The sequence below is a fragment of the Eleutherodactylus coqui genome, chromosome 10 (assembly GCF_035609145.1).
Source record: "Eleutherodactylus coqui strain aEleCoq1 chromosome 10, aEleCoq1.hap1, whole genome shotgun sequence".
NCBI classification, from domain to species: Eukaryota; Metazoa; Chordata; class Amphibia; order Anura; family Eleutherodactylidae; genus Eleutherodactylus; species Eleutherodactylus coqui.
Window position 1 is genome coordinate 107,438,899 of NC_089846.1, and position 15,784 is coordinate 107,454,682.

Genomic DNA, 15,784 nt, shown 5'->3' on the forward strand with positions numbered 1-15,784 from the left:
GCACTTGGAAACTGAAGAAAACTCTGACAGGAAGTGGCCTGCAGACCAAAGGCCACTACAAAATCAGATGACAAGCTTTTGAGAGTCAACAATGCCTCACAGCACAAAATCTTCAAGCACAGTTTAATACAGCAAAATATAAAGAATTTTCTATTTCAGCTGTGAAGAGAAGACTTCTACCTGCAGGTCTGACAGGTAGAGTATCAGTAAGAAAACCACTGCTAAGATTGCAGAAATAAAGACTTGCCTGGGCCAAGCAGCACCTCCAGTGGACTGCTGAATAGTGGAAGAAGATCTTATGGACTGATGAATGAAGATTTGACATTTTTGATACATCATGCAGGGTTTTTGCACACCATCAAGTAGGTAAGAGAATACTTCCTGAGTGTGTGACACCAACTGTCAAATATGGAGGAGGAAGCGTGATGGCCTGGGGCTCTTTTACTGGATCCAGATTCGGCAGCTTGTACAGGGTGACTGGCACATTGGACAAAAAGGGCTACTGCAGCATTTCAATATCCCATGCAAAGCCCTCTGGTGTATGCTTAGTTGGTTAGGGGTTCCTATTACAGCAAGACAATGATCCAAAACATACTTCTAGGTTATGTCAGGACTACTTAAGAAGACAAGAAGAAGCCAGTAGGCTTCAAAGAATGGAATTATACATTGAGCTTGTTTTGGATGAACTGGACAGCAAAGCAATGGGAGCTGAAGTGGCTATTGCACTTCTGTCTCCGACTCTGGCCATTCACCCCATCTTGTTCCACGGTCCTATTTACTTTAAGATAACATTACTAATATAAAACCTTGAACATCATTATAACAGTCCACAACACCCTTGTTACAATCTCATTGGCTATAATATTAGCACAGGTTTTCTCAAAGTGCATTTAAATATAGATAAAATAAAGAAAAACTGTTGTAGCAGAACTAGACAGCTATGATATATGCATATTTCAGTGTGGATTTTGGTGCATACGTTTACTCTGGATTCATATCCCAATTTTCACGCTGCGCATGCACATACCCTTAACCCTTTGCAATCCAATTTTGGATTCAGGGTTTCCTAGGGGTTTTTCTCTTTCTGCCATTATACAATGGTGCTACCTGCTGGCCAGTATTGTGGTATTGGACATGCTGGAGAGGCCTCCGACAACAGAGCGGCCAGAAATATACAGTAAGAATACCCTGCCGGACGTCTTCCGACATCGAAGCTGTACAGCCTTCAATCAGAATGTCTTTAGATGTCAGACAGTGGATTGGAAAGGGTTAAAGGGGTTTTCCAGGCAAAAAACTATTGAAGATATATTCTAGAAAAAGTGCAAATCACTTCATTTGCCGTCCACTGCCCGTTGTCAGGTGAAGTCTGTCTTTAGTAATATACACACTGAGATGGAATATAGGAAGTGTGTGCGTGGGTGTTATTTCATCCTAAACATAGAAGAGGAGACAGTTGCAGAGATTTACATAGACACTGCAGCAGCTAACTGGTTAGTGATTTACAGCTACTGAATTCACATCTACACTGCTTAGTACTTATCTGGACCCATTCATAGTGATGTTATTTCTCAGTGGCAGTTTACTCTGAAAAGTCATCGGAAACTGTGAGTATACTTTATAGCATGAATGATCATTTTAGTGCTATTATCTATATATATGAAAATGTCTGTCTGTCCTTTATGCATTACTACACCATTCATCCGATCGCCATGAGACTTTGGGAAGTTGTTGAGTACAGTCCTGGGAAGATTACTGGCATAGTACATCTATCCTATGATAGGTGGCGCACGTGCAAGCGTCGTCGACAGTTATACCCCCCAGACGTAGATCGTTCGACTTCCATCTCAAGCACGAACAAAAAAGGCATTACGAGCAACGGGATGCGTGTTCAACTACAAAATGATGCATCCGCCGAACGTTTCGCAAGACAATTGCTGTGATTGGTTGCTATTTCTCATACTGCTGAGGTAACATGAAAGCAGCGCTGTGATTGGTTGTTATATATTATACTGCTGAGGTAACATGAAAGCTGTGCTGTGATTGGTTGCTATTTCTTATACTGCTCAGGTCACATGAAAGCTGCACTGTGATTGGTTGCTATTTCTTATACTGCTGAGTTAACATGAAAGCTGCGCTGTGATTGGTTGTTACTTTCTAAACTGCTGAGGTAGTATGGAAGCTGCACTGTGATTGGTTGTTATATCTTATACTACTGAGGTTACATGAAAGCTGCGCTGTGATTGGTTGCTATATATTATACTGTTGAGGGAACATAAAAGCTGTGCTGTGATTGGTTGCTCTTTCTTATACTGCTGAGGTAACATGAAAGCTGTACTGTGATTGGTTGTTATATATTATACTGCTGAGGTAACATGAAAGCTGTACTGTGATTGGTTGCTATTTCTTATACTGCTCAGGTCACATGAAAGCTGCGCTGTGATTGGTTGCTATTTTTTATATTGCTGAGATAAAATGAAAGCTGCGCTTTGATTCGTTGCTATTCCTTATACTGCTGAGGTAAAATGAAAGCTGCACTGTGATTGGTTGCTATTTCTTATACTGCTGAGGTCACATGAAAGCTGTGCTGTGATTGGTTGCTATTACTTATACTGCTGAGGTAAAATTAATGCTGCGCTGTGATTGGTTGCTATTTCCTATATTGCTGAGGCAGAATAAAAGCTGCGCTGTGATTGGTTGCCATGTCTTATACTGCTGAGGTAACATGAAAGCTGCTCTGTGATTGGTTGTTATACATTATACTGCTGAGGTAAAATTAAAGCTGCGCTGTGATTGGTTGTTATATATCATACCGCTGAGGTAACATAAAAGCTGTGCTTTGATTGGTTGTTATATATTATACTGCTGAGGTAACATGTAAGCTGCGCTGCGATTAGTTGTTATCTATATATATAAAAACAAATGCATGTCTGTCTGTCTTCGCAGCAACGCTCGATGGGTAAGCTAGTATACAATATAATCATTATGTTCAGCTCTAGGAGGCTATGTTTTTTCTGTTGCCCATAATAATAGCGTTAGTAAACATTGATTCAGCTCCTATTTTATCCCTGTTGTACTGGATGTACAGATTTTGAGAGATACTGGTCAAATATGCAGGTCCTTTATTAATGCAGGTCCTATAGTGCTACTTCACAATATGTAGGCTCCTTAGCCTTGCTCATCCAGGTGAGAGGGGAGTGTTCTGTCACTAACCTGAAGTGACAGCCTAGCAGGTAGTACCCCAGAGACTGAAGAGCCCACTTTACCGCCAGACACTCATGTTCCACGATGCTGTAGTTTTTCTCTGCAGGTGTAAGCTTCCTACTCAGATAGGTGACTGGGTGCTCCTCACCTCCAACCTCTTGGGAAAGAACAGCCCCTAAACCCACATCGGAAGCATCTGTCTGTACTACAAACACTTTGGTGAAGTCAGGAGTAATTAGGACTTGCTCTCTGCAAAGGACTGACTTCAGCTTTAGGAACGCCTGTTCGGCTTCTTCATCCCACTTTACCATGAAGGATCTACCTTCCTAGGTTAGATCTGTTAGGGGTGAGGCAATAGTGGCAAAGTTAGGGATGAACCTGCGGTAGTATCCCACAATACCCAGAAAAGCTCTCACTTGCTTTTGGTCATTGGCTGGGTCAGTTTTGGATGGCCTCTACTTCATTCATCTGAGGCTTTATGGCACCTCTGCTTATAACGTACCCCAGATAGCGGGCCTCCTCTAAACCCAACGCACACTTTTTAGGATTTGCAGTCAATCCTGCAGCCCTGAGGGAATCAATTACAGCCTGTACTTTTGGCAAGTGACTTTTCCAATCCTCTCTGAAAATAATATCATCCAGATATGCGGACGCATATCTACGATGGGGTTTTAAGACCACATCCATTAACCTTTGGAAAGTGGCAGGGGCCCCATGTAGCCCAAAAGGAAGAGAGACATACTGAAACAGACCCTCAGGGATAACAAAAGCAGTCTTCTCCTTGGCTTCGTCAGTGAGTGACACCTGCCAATACCCTTTGGTCAAGTCTAACGTGGTAAAAAAAATCTAGCACATCCCGGTCTCTCTATCAGCTCGGTCAACACATGACATTGGGTAGGAGTCAAACTTTAAAATCTCGTTCAACTTCCAGAAGTCATTGCAGAACCTTAGTTTGCCATCTGGTTTGGGAATCAGGACATTGGGACTTGACCAATCACTCTTTGATTCCTCAATAACCAACATCTTTTTAACCTCTTCCTATATGGCCTATCTACGAGCCTCAGGCACCCTGTATGGTTTTTCATGGACCCTCACCTGAGGCCCGGTAAGGATGTCATGCTTAATGATTGAAGTACTCCCCGGTACTTCTGAAAATACATCAGAGTTTCTGTGCACAAACTTTTTTGATTCCTGTCTTTGCACGTTAGACAGGGTCTCTGAGATATGCACTCCTAGTTCTTTCTCACTAGGGCCGGATCTCAGAGATTTACCCAAAACATCACGACTCGGCACACTCGCAGCTGACAGGGATTCTCTATCTTTCCAGGGTTTGAGCAGATTCACATGGTATATCTGCTCGGACTTTCTCCTGCCAGGCTGGAGCTCATATGTACCTTGCCACTTAGCCAAAAACTTGCTTTCTATAGTGGGCACCAATACTAACACTCTGTCACCCAGGTTAAAGGTTCTGACTTTAGCTGATCTGTTATAGACCCGACTCTGAGCCTCCTGTGCTTGCTCTATGTGCTCTTTCACTATGGGCATGACCGCTGCTATTCTGTCCTGCATCAGTGCAAGGTGGTCTATGACACTTTTGTAAGGGGTGTGTTCACTCTCCCAGGTTTCCTTGGCAATGTCAAGGAAGCCATTTGGGTGTCTGCCATACACCAACTCAAATGGTGAGAAACCTGTGGAAGACTGAGGCACTTCACGGATGGCAAACATCGAATATGGTAAAAAAACAATCCCAATCCTTCCCATCCTTGCTGACCACCCTTTTTAACATGGCCTTAAAAGTTTTTTTAAACCTTTCCACCAGGCTGTCAGTCTGGGGATGATACACTGATGTACGCAGCTCTTTGATTTTCAGTAGCTTACACATTTTGTTCATGACATTGGACATGAATGGAGTCCCCTAGTCTGTGAGGATTTCCTTGGGTATACCTGTGCAGGAAAACATATTGAACAGCTCCCTGGCAATGAGCTTGGAGGAGGTGTTTCTTAGGGGTACCGCTTCAGGATACCGCGTGGCGTATTCCAACACAACCAGTATATACTGATGCCCCCTAGCGGACTTCACTACAGGGCCGACTAGGTCCATGGTGATCCGGTCAAAAGGGACCTCTATTACGAGTAGAGGTACCAAAGGGCTCCTAAAGTGAGACATGGGAGCAGTAAGCTGACACACCGGACACGAGCTACAGTATCTTTTAACATCCTCATGTACACCTGGCCAATAGAACCTTTGTAATACCAGCTTTCGGCTCTTCTCAGAGCCCAGGTGACCACCTAGCACATGTTTATGGGCCAGGTCTAGGACTACACGGCGATATGGTTGTGGCACAACTAGCTGTTCCAGCTCCTCCCCGCGTATCTTATCTACCCGGTACAGTAAGTCACTGTTAACTGCCATGTAAGAGTATTCCCCGTTCGCGCTGGGGGGTTGAGGTACACCATTAATAGCTTTTATATTTTCCCTGGCCCTTAACAAGGTGGGATCCCGGAGTTGAGCGGTGCCAAAGTTCTCACGTGACATTTCCAGTTCAGGCATGTCAGGAACTTCCTACTAACTCTCCACGTCACCAGCCAGCACAGCTAGGGGAAAATAGTCTTTGTCACCTGTGGTCACCCCTACAGCTGGTACCTCCGCGTCTGGGTCATACGGTTCTGGGGTTGCCTTCTGGCACACATTAGGATCAACATTTTTAGAAGACCCGGGGTTTCTACCCCTCCACAAGTCCCAAAATAACGGAAAGTCCATTCCGAGTATAACTTTATTTATTAGCGCGGAACTACCCCAACTTCATGGGTAGTTGTTTCACCAGGTGTGTCTATGCAAATAACAGCGGTGCAGTACTCCCGAGTGTCCCCGTGGATGCAAAGCACTCCAACTTTCCGTCCGGTGTATTTTCCATGACTTGACCAGTGTTCCGTGTACCAAAGGCACAAGGCTTCCAGAGTCAAGCAGAGCCGGAACGGAATGACCCCCAATGCACACGTTGCACACCTGTGGCTCAATCTCGGCCATAGTCTCTGTGGCCAGAATGGGGCATGCATATAGGGACACACGTCTGGAGGTGCTTCAGTCTATTGGTTCGGTGGTAAGGGGACAGTGGGCTGCTATGTGGCCCCACTCATGGCACCTCCAGAACTGTACGTGGCCTGGACCTCTGTCACGAGACCCCCTTGGAGGCCCAGCCGTTGGCTCCACCTCTGAGCCAGCTCCCTTTACTTCACACCTCCTGCCAGAAGTAAACGGAGCAGTCTTACTGGCTCCCTTGGATGACTTGGCCTCCCTGGCAGTGCCCCGGCTGGAAGATCACTGTAGCAGCTCCTCAGTGGCACGATATCTCTCCACCAGGTTCACCAGATGGTCTGCGTCTGTAGGTCCTGCTTGTCCAACCCAGCGCTGTATCCTAGGCGGCAAGGAACCTCTCAATCAGCTATGCTGGCGTGCACTCCTCTGGTTGAAGCCATTTTGTCACCAGGTGGAAAAGGTCATTCACCAGGGACCGTGGTGGTAGGCTCTCAGAAAAAGTCCAGGCGTCGACCCGGCCTACACGCACCTGCATGGTAACCCCCAGATGAGCCAGGATTTCCGCCTTTAGCTTGGTGTATTCACGGGAATTAACCTCGCTCAGGTCATAATAGGCCTTTTGGGGTTCACCTTTCAGGAAAGGCGCCACAACATCTGCCCACAGGTCCATAGGCAGCCTTTCCTGCTCAGCTACCCTCTCAAAGATGCTGAGGTAGGCTTCCACGTCGTCCGTAGGAGTCATCTTTTGCAGCGAGGCTTGCACTGTGCCCTCACTAGTGGTTGCACACCATGAGCCCCATAGCAGTTGCAGTCCGCTGCATAGCCACCGCCTCACGAAGTGCAGCCATTTGTTCCAGCAGTAGGCAATTGGTTTCTTGTTGCTGCAGACTGACCTGCACGATCTGTCTGACCAGGTCCTCCATGTTAGCAGCCTTCTTACGCAAGTCACCTGCCGCTTTCACCCAGGACATGCAGTGTCAGCACAATGACAGTCCTTTACTGGGTATGTCTCTTTAAGACTGCGTTTGCTCACTGCTCGTATCCTCCACCATATGTGGGGGAGTTAGCTCAGGTGGAGCACGGGGTTGCAATGTGAGCGGCAGTCAGAGACCACAACAGCATATAAAGTCCATACAAGTGTGGCCAGCGTTTATCAGAAAGTATAAAAATAAACAAAAAACAGCCTTAACTTCAGGCATAAAACAAAATCCTGCGTATCCAGCACTTACTATACAGAGTCTGTCCCTGACTATACGAATGGCTCGCTGCAGCCGCACAAAGACTATACGCTTGTACGAAAGTCCAGTTTGTCCCTTGGTAAGGGATAAGGCGTCTCATGAGATCAGCAGCTTCCAGCATTTAGCTGCACCTGGCCTCAACTCTGTCTTCCGCCTTGCAGACTTTTATGGACTGGGTTAACTACCCAGCCTCTACACCTGGGGAGCTTGCCTCCCCCTAATAAGACCTGGAGTGGAGGGGGTGGAATGGACAGCCCCACTACCAAGCCTGCCATCCATTCCAAAAAAGCAGGCCCAAAGATGTTTTATAAAACTTCTCCAGCAACTACTCTTGCTGGAGTGGAGATCATATTGCATACTGGTTTTTCCCCGTGTCCCATACAGTGAGACACGAGCTCCCTTCATATCCACTGGGTGTAACATCTGAATCGAGGGGGAACATACTGACCGTCCACTATTAACCCCTTCAGTGTCTCACAAAAGGTATGTTCCCACGTAGCAGAAATGCTACAGATTTTCGACATTGGAAATTCTGCTGCAAAATCCGCAACATTGCTGCAGTGTGTGAACATACCTTTATATACAGCAAGACCAGCACCACACAATCATATTGTAACATGTCCATAGTATGAATCCGTAATACAAACATATTACAGAAAAAATTGCATCAGTATGTCATCAGTATTTGATTTGCATTGCCTCCATATTTGCTTTGTTTGGTTTTATGTTCTACTGGGCAAATAGAAAATAATACAGATAGATACAAATATGGAGGCAAATACTGACCAAATGTTGATGACATATTCATGCAATACGAATGCATCCACATATTAGACCTCCTGCGCACAGGCGGTTTGGACCCTGCATGTGGAATTCCTGCAGCGGAGCTCGACCGGGTGCCCGGTCGGTAACTCCTACATACCTGTTTGGTGGCTTCTGTTTAACGCTGTGGATGTGCTGTCCGGCACTCCGTCTTACATGCGTAGTAGCCACCGGCAGTGCTCACTGCGGAAGTGCCTCATTGTTTATTACCGAGGCTCACAACCCCGGACTCTTTCCCTGTGCTGCTCTCCTGATTTCCTTTGGGATTGGACATCTGCCATTCCCCTGACTTGCCCGGGGCCGGATATCTTGTGATTTTTACAAAGTTGAAGTGGACCTGTGGTGTGGAGTTCTGACTATGGCAAACTTCATACCGGACAAGTAAGTCCACAAGTATTGATATTTAATTTTCTTCATCTACCTATTTTCTATCCATACCTGCAGCGCAGATGCCTCAATATTTTTTGTGAACCTATGAGAAGGTTCAGTGGTCAGTATGAAAACTGCAAGATTTCAATTTAAAAAAAAATAGTGGTATGGAAACAAGACACCACCACCCAAAATTCCAAAAATATATATCTAGCATAAAAACTTGATTTAAACAATAGGTAATTTCCTGATGACTCACTCCTTTTAAATTTATGTCTATGCAGATTATTTGGAGCTGTATATCAGAAAAACAAAGCTCCAACTGTTATAGATAGTAAGATATATAATAAGATATAATAAGATATACTAAGACTAGAGATGAGTGAGCACACTCGTCCGAGCTTGATGCTCGTTCCAGTATTAGGGTACTCGAGATGAACACCACGCGGTACTCGAGTGAATTTCATTTCCCTTCCCTGCATGTTTAGCGCCATTTTCTAGCCAATAAACATGCGTGGAAGGCATTACCACTTCCTGCTGTGATGTGCCAGCCCTCTGCCCGCCAACAGCAGTGAGTGGCTGGCGGGATCAGGTGACCGCCGCGTACTTAAAGTGGTCCCGCCTGCGGCTCGCCTCAGACGCATGCTGGCAGAGGTTAGGGAAAGTGCTGCTGCTGATATAGATAAAGTGTTAGAGTAGGATCCTCTCTTCAAGAACCCCAATGGTCCTTCTTAGGGCTACTCATTGTGTGCATTACTGTTGTGGCTGGCTGGGAGCAGTAGTGCACCAATTTTTTTTAAAGCATCTAGGCCTTTGCAGGCCATTACAGCTATGCCGTTCTGTGTGTGCAATGCATTAGGCAGAGGGCTCAACGCTAAACAGTACTCTAATATTTCCTGGGACACTGCAGATCATTGCAGCTATACCGCTATATGTGTGCAGTGCCTTAGGCAGAGGGCTCACTCTCATCGCTAAATAGTACGCAAATATTTCCTAGCCCACTGCAGAACAGCATTTCACAGATACCATTCTATGTATTGGGTGAAGTAGCCAGAGTTATCAGCACTATTCACTGGCTGCATAGCTTTCTGCCCCTGTGCAGCGCATCCCACAATACCCTTTCCTTGGGTACCGTGAAGTAGCCGCAGTTATTAGCACTGTCCACTGGCTGTACAGCTTTTCCGGTCACAGCATCAAGCCTCTGGTATCAACAAGTCTCTGGGTGCGGTAAATTAGCCACAGTTCTCAGTGCTATACGATGGGGTAATTTATTTTGGACCTGCTCTATCCTTAATCCGACATGATGAGGAGTAGGGGTAAAGGTCGAGGACGCGGACGCGGGTGTCCAAGTGAGGGTGTTGGTGCAGGCTGAGGTCCTGGGCAGGATGCATCACAGCCAGCTACTGAGGGATTAGGAGAGCGCCAAGTCCCTACGCTCCCCAGCTTCCTATCACAATTTGCGCGTCCGCGTTGTAGACCTTTATTACAAGCACAGCAGCGCAAGCAGGTCCTGTCGTGGATGGTAGATAGCGCGTCCAGCAATGTATCAAATACCCAGTCTTCTACATTGTCCACTACTCCCAGCCTAGGGACTCCACCTCTGAATCCTCTGGCTGCTCCTTCTTCCTACCAGTCTCGTCACTCCAGGAAAATGACAGATTCTGAGCAGGCAGACTCCCAGGAACTGTTCTCGGGTCCCTGCCCAGAGTGGGAAAAAACGGTTCCTATATCACCTGAGGAGTTTGTCGTGACCGATGCCCAACCTTTGGAAAGTTCCTGGAGTCCGGTTGATGAGGCTGGGGACTTCCGGCAACTGTCTCAAGAGCTTTTTGTGGATGAGCATGATAAGACACAGTTGTCTGTCAGTGAGGTAGTAGTAAGGGCAGTAAGTCCGAGGGAGGAGCACACAGAGCATTCGGAGGAAGAGCTGCTGGACGATGAGGTGACTGACTCCACCTGGCTTGCTAAGCCTACTGAAGACAGGGCTTCAGAGTGGGAGGCAAGTGCAACAGCAGGACAGGTTGGAAGAGGCAGTGGAATGGCCAGGGGGAGAGGCAGGCCCAGAGCCAAGAATCCCCCAACTGTTTCCCACAGCACCCCCTCGCGGCAAGCCTTCATGCAGAGACTAGATGTTCAAAGGTGTGGATGTTTTTCAGTGAGAGCGTGGATGACCGACAAACAGTGGTGTGCAACCTGTGCCACACCAAGATCAGCTGGGGAGCCACCACTACCAGCCTCACCACCACCAGCATGCACAGGCATATGATGGCCAAGCACCCCACAAGGTGGGACAAGGCCATTCACAGACTCCGGGTCACACCACTGCCTCTTCCCCTGTGCCACAACCTGCCACACAGATCCAACCCCCCTCCCAAGACGCAGGCACGAGCACCTCCGGGCCTGCACCCATAACCTCACCTCCACGGTCCTCCACAGCCTCTAGCAATGTCTCCCAGCGCAGCGTTCAGCTGTCACTAACACAAACGTTGGAGCGGAAGCGAAAATACGCCGCCACCCACCCGCATGCACAAGCTTTAAATGTGCACATTGCCAAATTAATCAGCCTCGAGATGCTGCCGTACAGGCTTGTGGAAATGGAGGCTTTCAAAAACATGATGGCGGCGGTTGTCCCACGCTACTCGGTCCCCAGTCGCCACTATTTTTCACTGGTGTGCCATCCCTGCCCTACTCCAGCATGTCTCCCGCAACATAAATTGTGCCCTCAACAATGCAGTTACTGGGAAGGTCCACTTAACCACGGACATGTGGACAAGTACTGGCGGGCAGGGCCACTATATCTCCCTGACGGCACATTGAGTGAACTTGGTGGAGGCTGGGACCAAGTCAGAGCCAGGAACCGCTCACGTGCTACCCACACAAAGAATAGCAGGTCCTACCTCAGTGCTGGTATTTGCTGTGTAATATGCCACCTCCTCCAAACCCCCCCTCCTCCTCCTCCACTACCTCCACTTCCACCTCTCAATTACGAAGTGCGAGCACGTCGCCAGCAGTCGGTAATGCGCGGCGCGGCAGCACAGCGGTGGACAAGCATCAACAAGCCGTGCTGAAACTAATCAGCTTAGGTGACAAGAGGCACATGGTCCCGGAGCAGTTACAGGATCTGACAGAGCAGACCGACCTCTGGCTTTCGCCGCTGAGCCTCCAACCGGGCATGGTCATGTGTGACAACGGCCGTAACCTGGTGGCAGCTCTGCAGATTGGCAGCCTCACACATGTGCCATGCCTGGCCCACGTGTTCAATCTGGTGGCTCAGTGGTTTCTGAAAAACTACCCCCACTTGTCTGACCTGCTCAGCAAGGTGCGCCGCATGTGCGCAAATTTCCGCCATTCCACCCCGGATGTTGCCACCCTCAGGGCACTGCAACGTCGGTTTCAACTGGCAGAGCACCGACTGCTGTGTGACGTACCCACGCGTTGGAATTTTACATGCAGATGTTTGCCAGACTGTACGAGCAGCGTAGAGCAATTGTGGAATACCAGCTGCAACATGGGCGGCGGAGTGGTAGTCAGCCTCCGCAGTTCTTTACAGAGGAGTGGGCATGGATGACAGACATCTGCCAGGTCCTCGGAAACTTTGAGGAGTCTACCTAAATGGTGAGCGGCAATGTCGCCATCATTAGCATTACCATCCCACTGCTTTGCCTGATGAGAACTTTGCTGCTAAGCATAAAGGCCGATGCTTTGCGTTTAGAAGAGAAGACGGGGGATGACAGTATGTCGCTTGATAGCCAGACCACCCTCACGTCTATATCTCAGTGGGTTTTGGAGGAGGAGAAGGAGGGGGGGGGGGGTGAGTAGGAGGAGGAGGGGAAGAGACTGCTGGCCACACTGCAGAGGGTACCCATGCTACTTGCCTGTCATCTGTTCAGCGTGTATGGGCTGAAGAGAAGGAGGAGGAGGAGCATCCACCTAGTGAGGACAGCGATGTGTTGCGTACTAGGACACTGGCCCACATGGTTGATTTCATGTTAGGCTGCCTTTCCTGTGACCCACGCATTAGACGCATTCTTGCTAACACGAATTACTGGGTGTAAGGATAACCTTTCCACTCTCATTTCCGAAGAGGAAAGGGGTACGAGAGTGATGCAATACCACAGGGCCCTGATCGAAAAAATGATGCTAAAGTTCCCATCTGACAGCGCTAGCGGTAGAAGACACAGTTCAGAGGGGAGGTGCAGGGATCAGGCAGGATATCCAGCCCAGGCAGGGTAACACTCTTGAAGGCCTTTGCCAGTTTTATGGCTCGCCAACAAGACTGTGTTAACACTCCCCAGTCAAGACTGAGTCGGAGGGAGCATGTAGCCGACCGTACCACCGTCCTACGTGATCCCTCTGCTCCATACAACTATTGGGTGTCAAACCTGGACTCGTGGCACGAACTTGCGCTGTAAGACCTGGAGGTGCTGGCCTGCCCTGCCACTAGCGTCTTGTCAGAGAGGGTGTTTATAAAGATGAACAAATGCTGGATTTCCCCAGACTTCTATTCTCCATTCAGTGGATCCTAAAGATTCTTTTCGCTGCAACAGGAAAAAAATGCATTCTCTATCACCCCCAAAAAGGGGAGAATTAGTTTTGTCTATCCTTCTCGGGTATTACTCCTCCTCCTAAAACAGCATGTCATCACGCTGAACTGCCAATTTCTCTGCGGCCCAAAAGGCTCTGTTTAAAAGTTTTTAAAGTTTTAAAAGTTAAACTTAAACCAATTGTTTTTCCGAGAGCTGCCTCCAGGCTCTGTTACAAATTAAGCAATAACGAGCTGTATTTTTAAAAAAATGTTTATGGGTTTCACCTGCCCTCGGCGTTCAGCAATCTTTCAATGGTACACTTGTACTCTTGGTACACCAATTTTTCAAGCCATTGCAAATACTGTTAGCAAACTAATTTTTCTGTAACCCAAGAGAAGAGGCAGCGGTGTCACCCGCAGGCGGTGATTGTCCTTGGTTGCAGGTAGTGTGGTGCTTAGCTAAGATGTGCCAGCGCGTGTGCCTTGCTAATGATGGTCTGTCCTAAGTAAATTGTTAGGGGGGTGACCGCAAGGCTCTTTCCCCCAATTTGGCTTCATAGTGCGACCTGGGAACCTCAGATGCAGCCATGCATGCTGCCCCTGCCGTTCCCTAGCCGTTTCTGTGGTGTTTCCATGACTTTCTGAGGTTTTCCGGTGTTTCACAAATCATCCCCTATGCGGAGCATCAGACCCATTCAAAAATGCTCGAGTCCCCCATTGATTTCAATGGGGTTCGTTACTCGAAATGAGCTCTTGAGCATTACGAAAAGTTCGACTCGAGTACCGAGCACCCGAGCATTTTGGTGCTCGTTCATCTCTAGTCATAATTACTAATAGGGGGCAATACTGAGTCTAGTATTTGAAATATATTTATAAATGACCTGGTAGAAGTATTGCACGGTAAAATATCAATATTTGCAGACGATACAAAACAATGTAAAGATATATTATATTAACACAAGAAAGGACAGTATACATTTTGAAATGGATCTGGATAAGTTGGGGGCAGGAAAGTAGCAAATGAGGTTTAATACTAATAAATGTAAAGCTCTGCACATGGGCAGAGGAAATACATGTCACCCTTACACACTAAATGAGAAACCACTGCGTAACACGGACATGGAAAAGGACTTGAGGATTTTAATTAACTGTAAACTTAATGTGGTGATGGTGGACCCACTAAGAGTCCAAGAAGGGCCTGGACACCTTTCTTGAGCGCTATAATATTACATGTTATAGTCACTGATTACTTCAGAAGGGTAGGTGATCTGGGGATTATTCCAGTGGATCAACGTTGGGGGGCTAATAGGCTGAACTGGATGGAAACAAGTCTTTTTTCAGCCTAAACTACTACGGTATGTTACTATGACACTTCAAATTACCCCGGATGAAAATTTCCATCATATGAAATTCTTATATTGTGCACCACTGAGAGCACTGAGAAGTCAGAGGAGATGACACAAAGGGACCTGTCACACCTGACGCCCTATATGAAATCTTCTAACAGCGTGACGTTACTTTGTGGGTTATACCTCAGTGTTTACACAGATCTTTTCAGTTACCTCCCTTTACCATTATTCAGGAAGATCAACTCCCCTTATTTTCAGGTTACAACTTGTAGAAAATGGAGAATATCTCAGTTTACCATGGGAACATTAGCCGTGAAGAAGGAGAGAGGCTTCTAGGCGAGGCTGGAAACGATGGAAGTTACTTACTACGTGACAGTGAGACAAAACCCGGCATGTATTGTCTTTGTGTCCTGTAAGTACTTATATCAACCCATGTTGTATGCAATGCCTTTGTGTTCTGTAATTCCTATTCTATTGTTATCTATGGTAGATTTTATTCAGATATTCTAATTACAAGTATGACTTCATATTCAGTCTGTCTGCTGTTCAAACTTATCCATATACCATACATATATATACGTGTGTGTGATAGGCATCGTGTGGACTCATAGCAGTCCATGCGATGCCTGACAATGACCTGATAAGGTTGAAATGTTGCACATGTTCTGGTGAATAGATGCACCTTATATTTGGATCGTTTGCAATACACACATATATACATGTGCAACATTTTAACCTTATCAGGTCTTTGTCAGGCATCGTATAGACTGCGATGAGTTGTACTGCTATTGGTTTTATTCTAGATATGTATTTAGAACTTCTATAATTCTATAGAATTATATAATATGTAATGTAATACATTTTACTTACACTTTAATATAATTATAAAGTCAATTTACTATCTGATATGTCTAGTATCCCTAGTGAGATTTAACTCTTTCATGTTGTGCTACCTTAATTAAACCAACTCTTAAGCGATTGCTTGGCAACATTTACCAAAATATAACAGGAAAGTTTAACATCAGGGTGTTACATTCATGTAGGTGTATGAATGGCGGCCTACACAATTATAATGTATTTATAAATAGAGGGATGAATATATACTCAAGAACAGACACAGAGACCACCAAAAGACCAAACAAGAAACAAAGTAAAGCAAAAGGGGACGTCTGACCCTATACCACAGACGTAAGGGAACCCTGCCTAAAACGGGACGATCGTCCCAATAAGGACGGCACCACAC

At 46.6% G+C, this 15,784-nt stretch overlaps 1 protein-coding gene across 2 annotated transcripts in view; it reads left to right on the plus strand.

Moving 5' to 3' along the window:
• The first annotated feature begins 200 nt into the window (after positions 1–200).
• SH2D1A (SH2 domain containing 1A) overlaps positions 201–15,784 on the plus strand; it is a 29,190-nt gene continuing 13,606 nt past the window's right edge. The window contains exons 1-2 of one of the 2 annotated variants that reach the window (XM_066579870.1): positions 201–366; positions 14,800–14,953. In XM_066579870.1, the coding sequence (XP_066435967.1) occupies positions 14,817–14,953 (137 nt within the window). In that variant the 5' untranslated portion in view covers positions 201–366; positions 14,800–14,816. Of the gene's footprint in view, positions 367–14,656; positions 14,954–15,784 lie in introns of those variants that run through there. The other variant, XM_066579869.1, reaches the window with a different exon arrangement.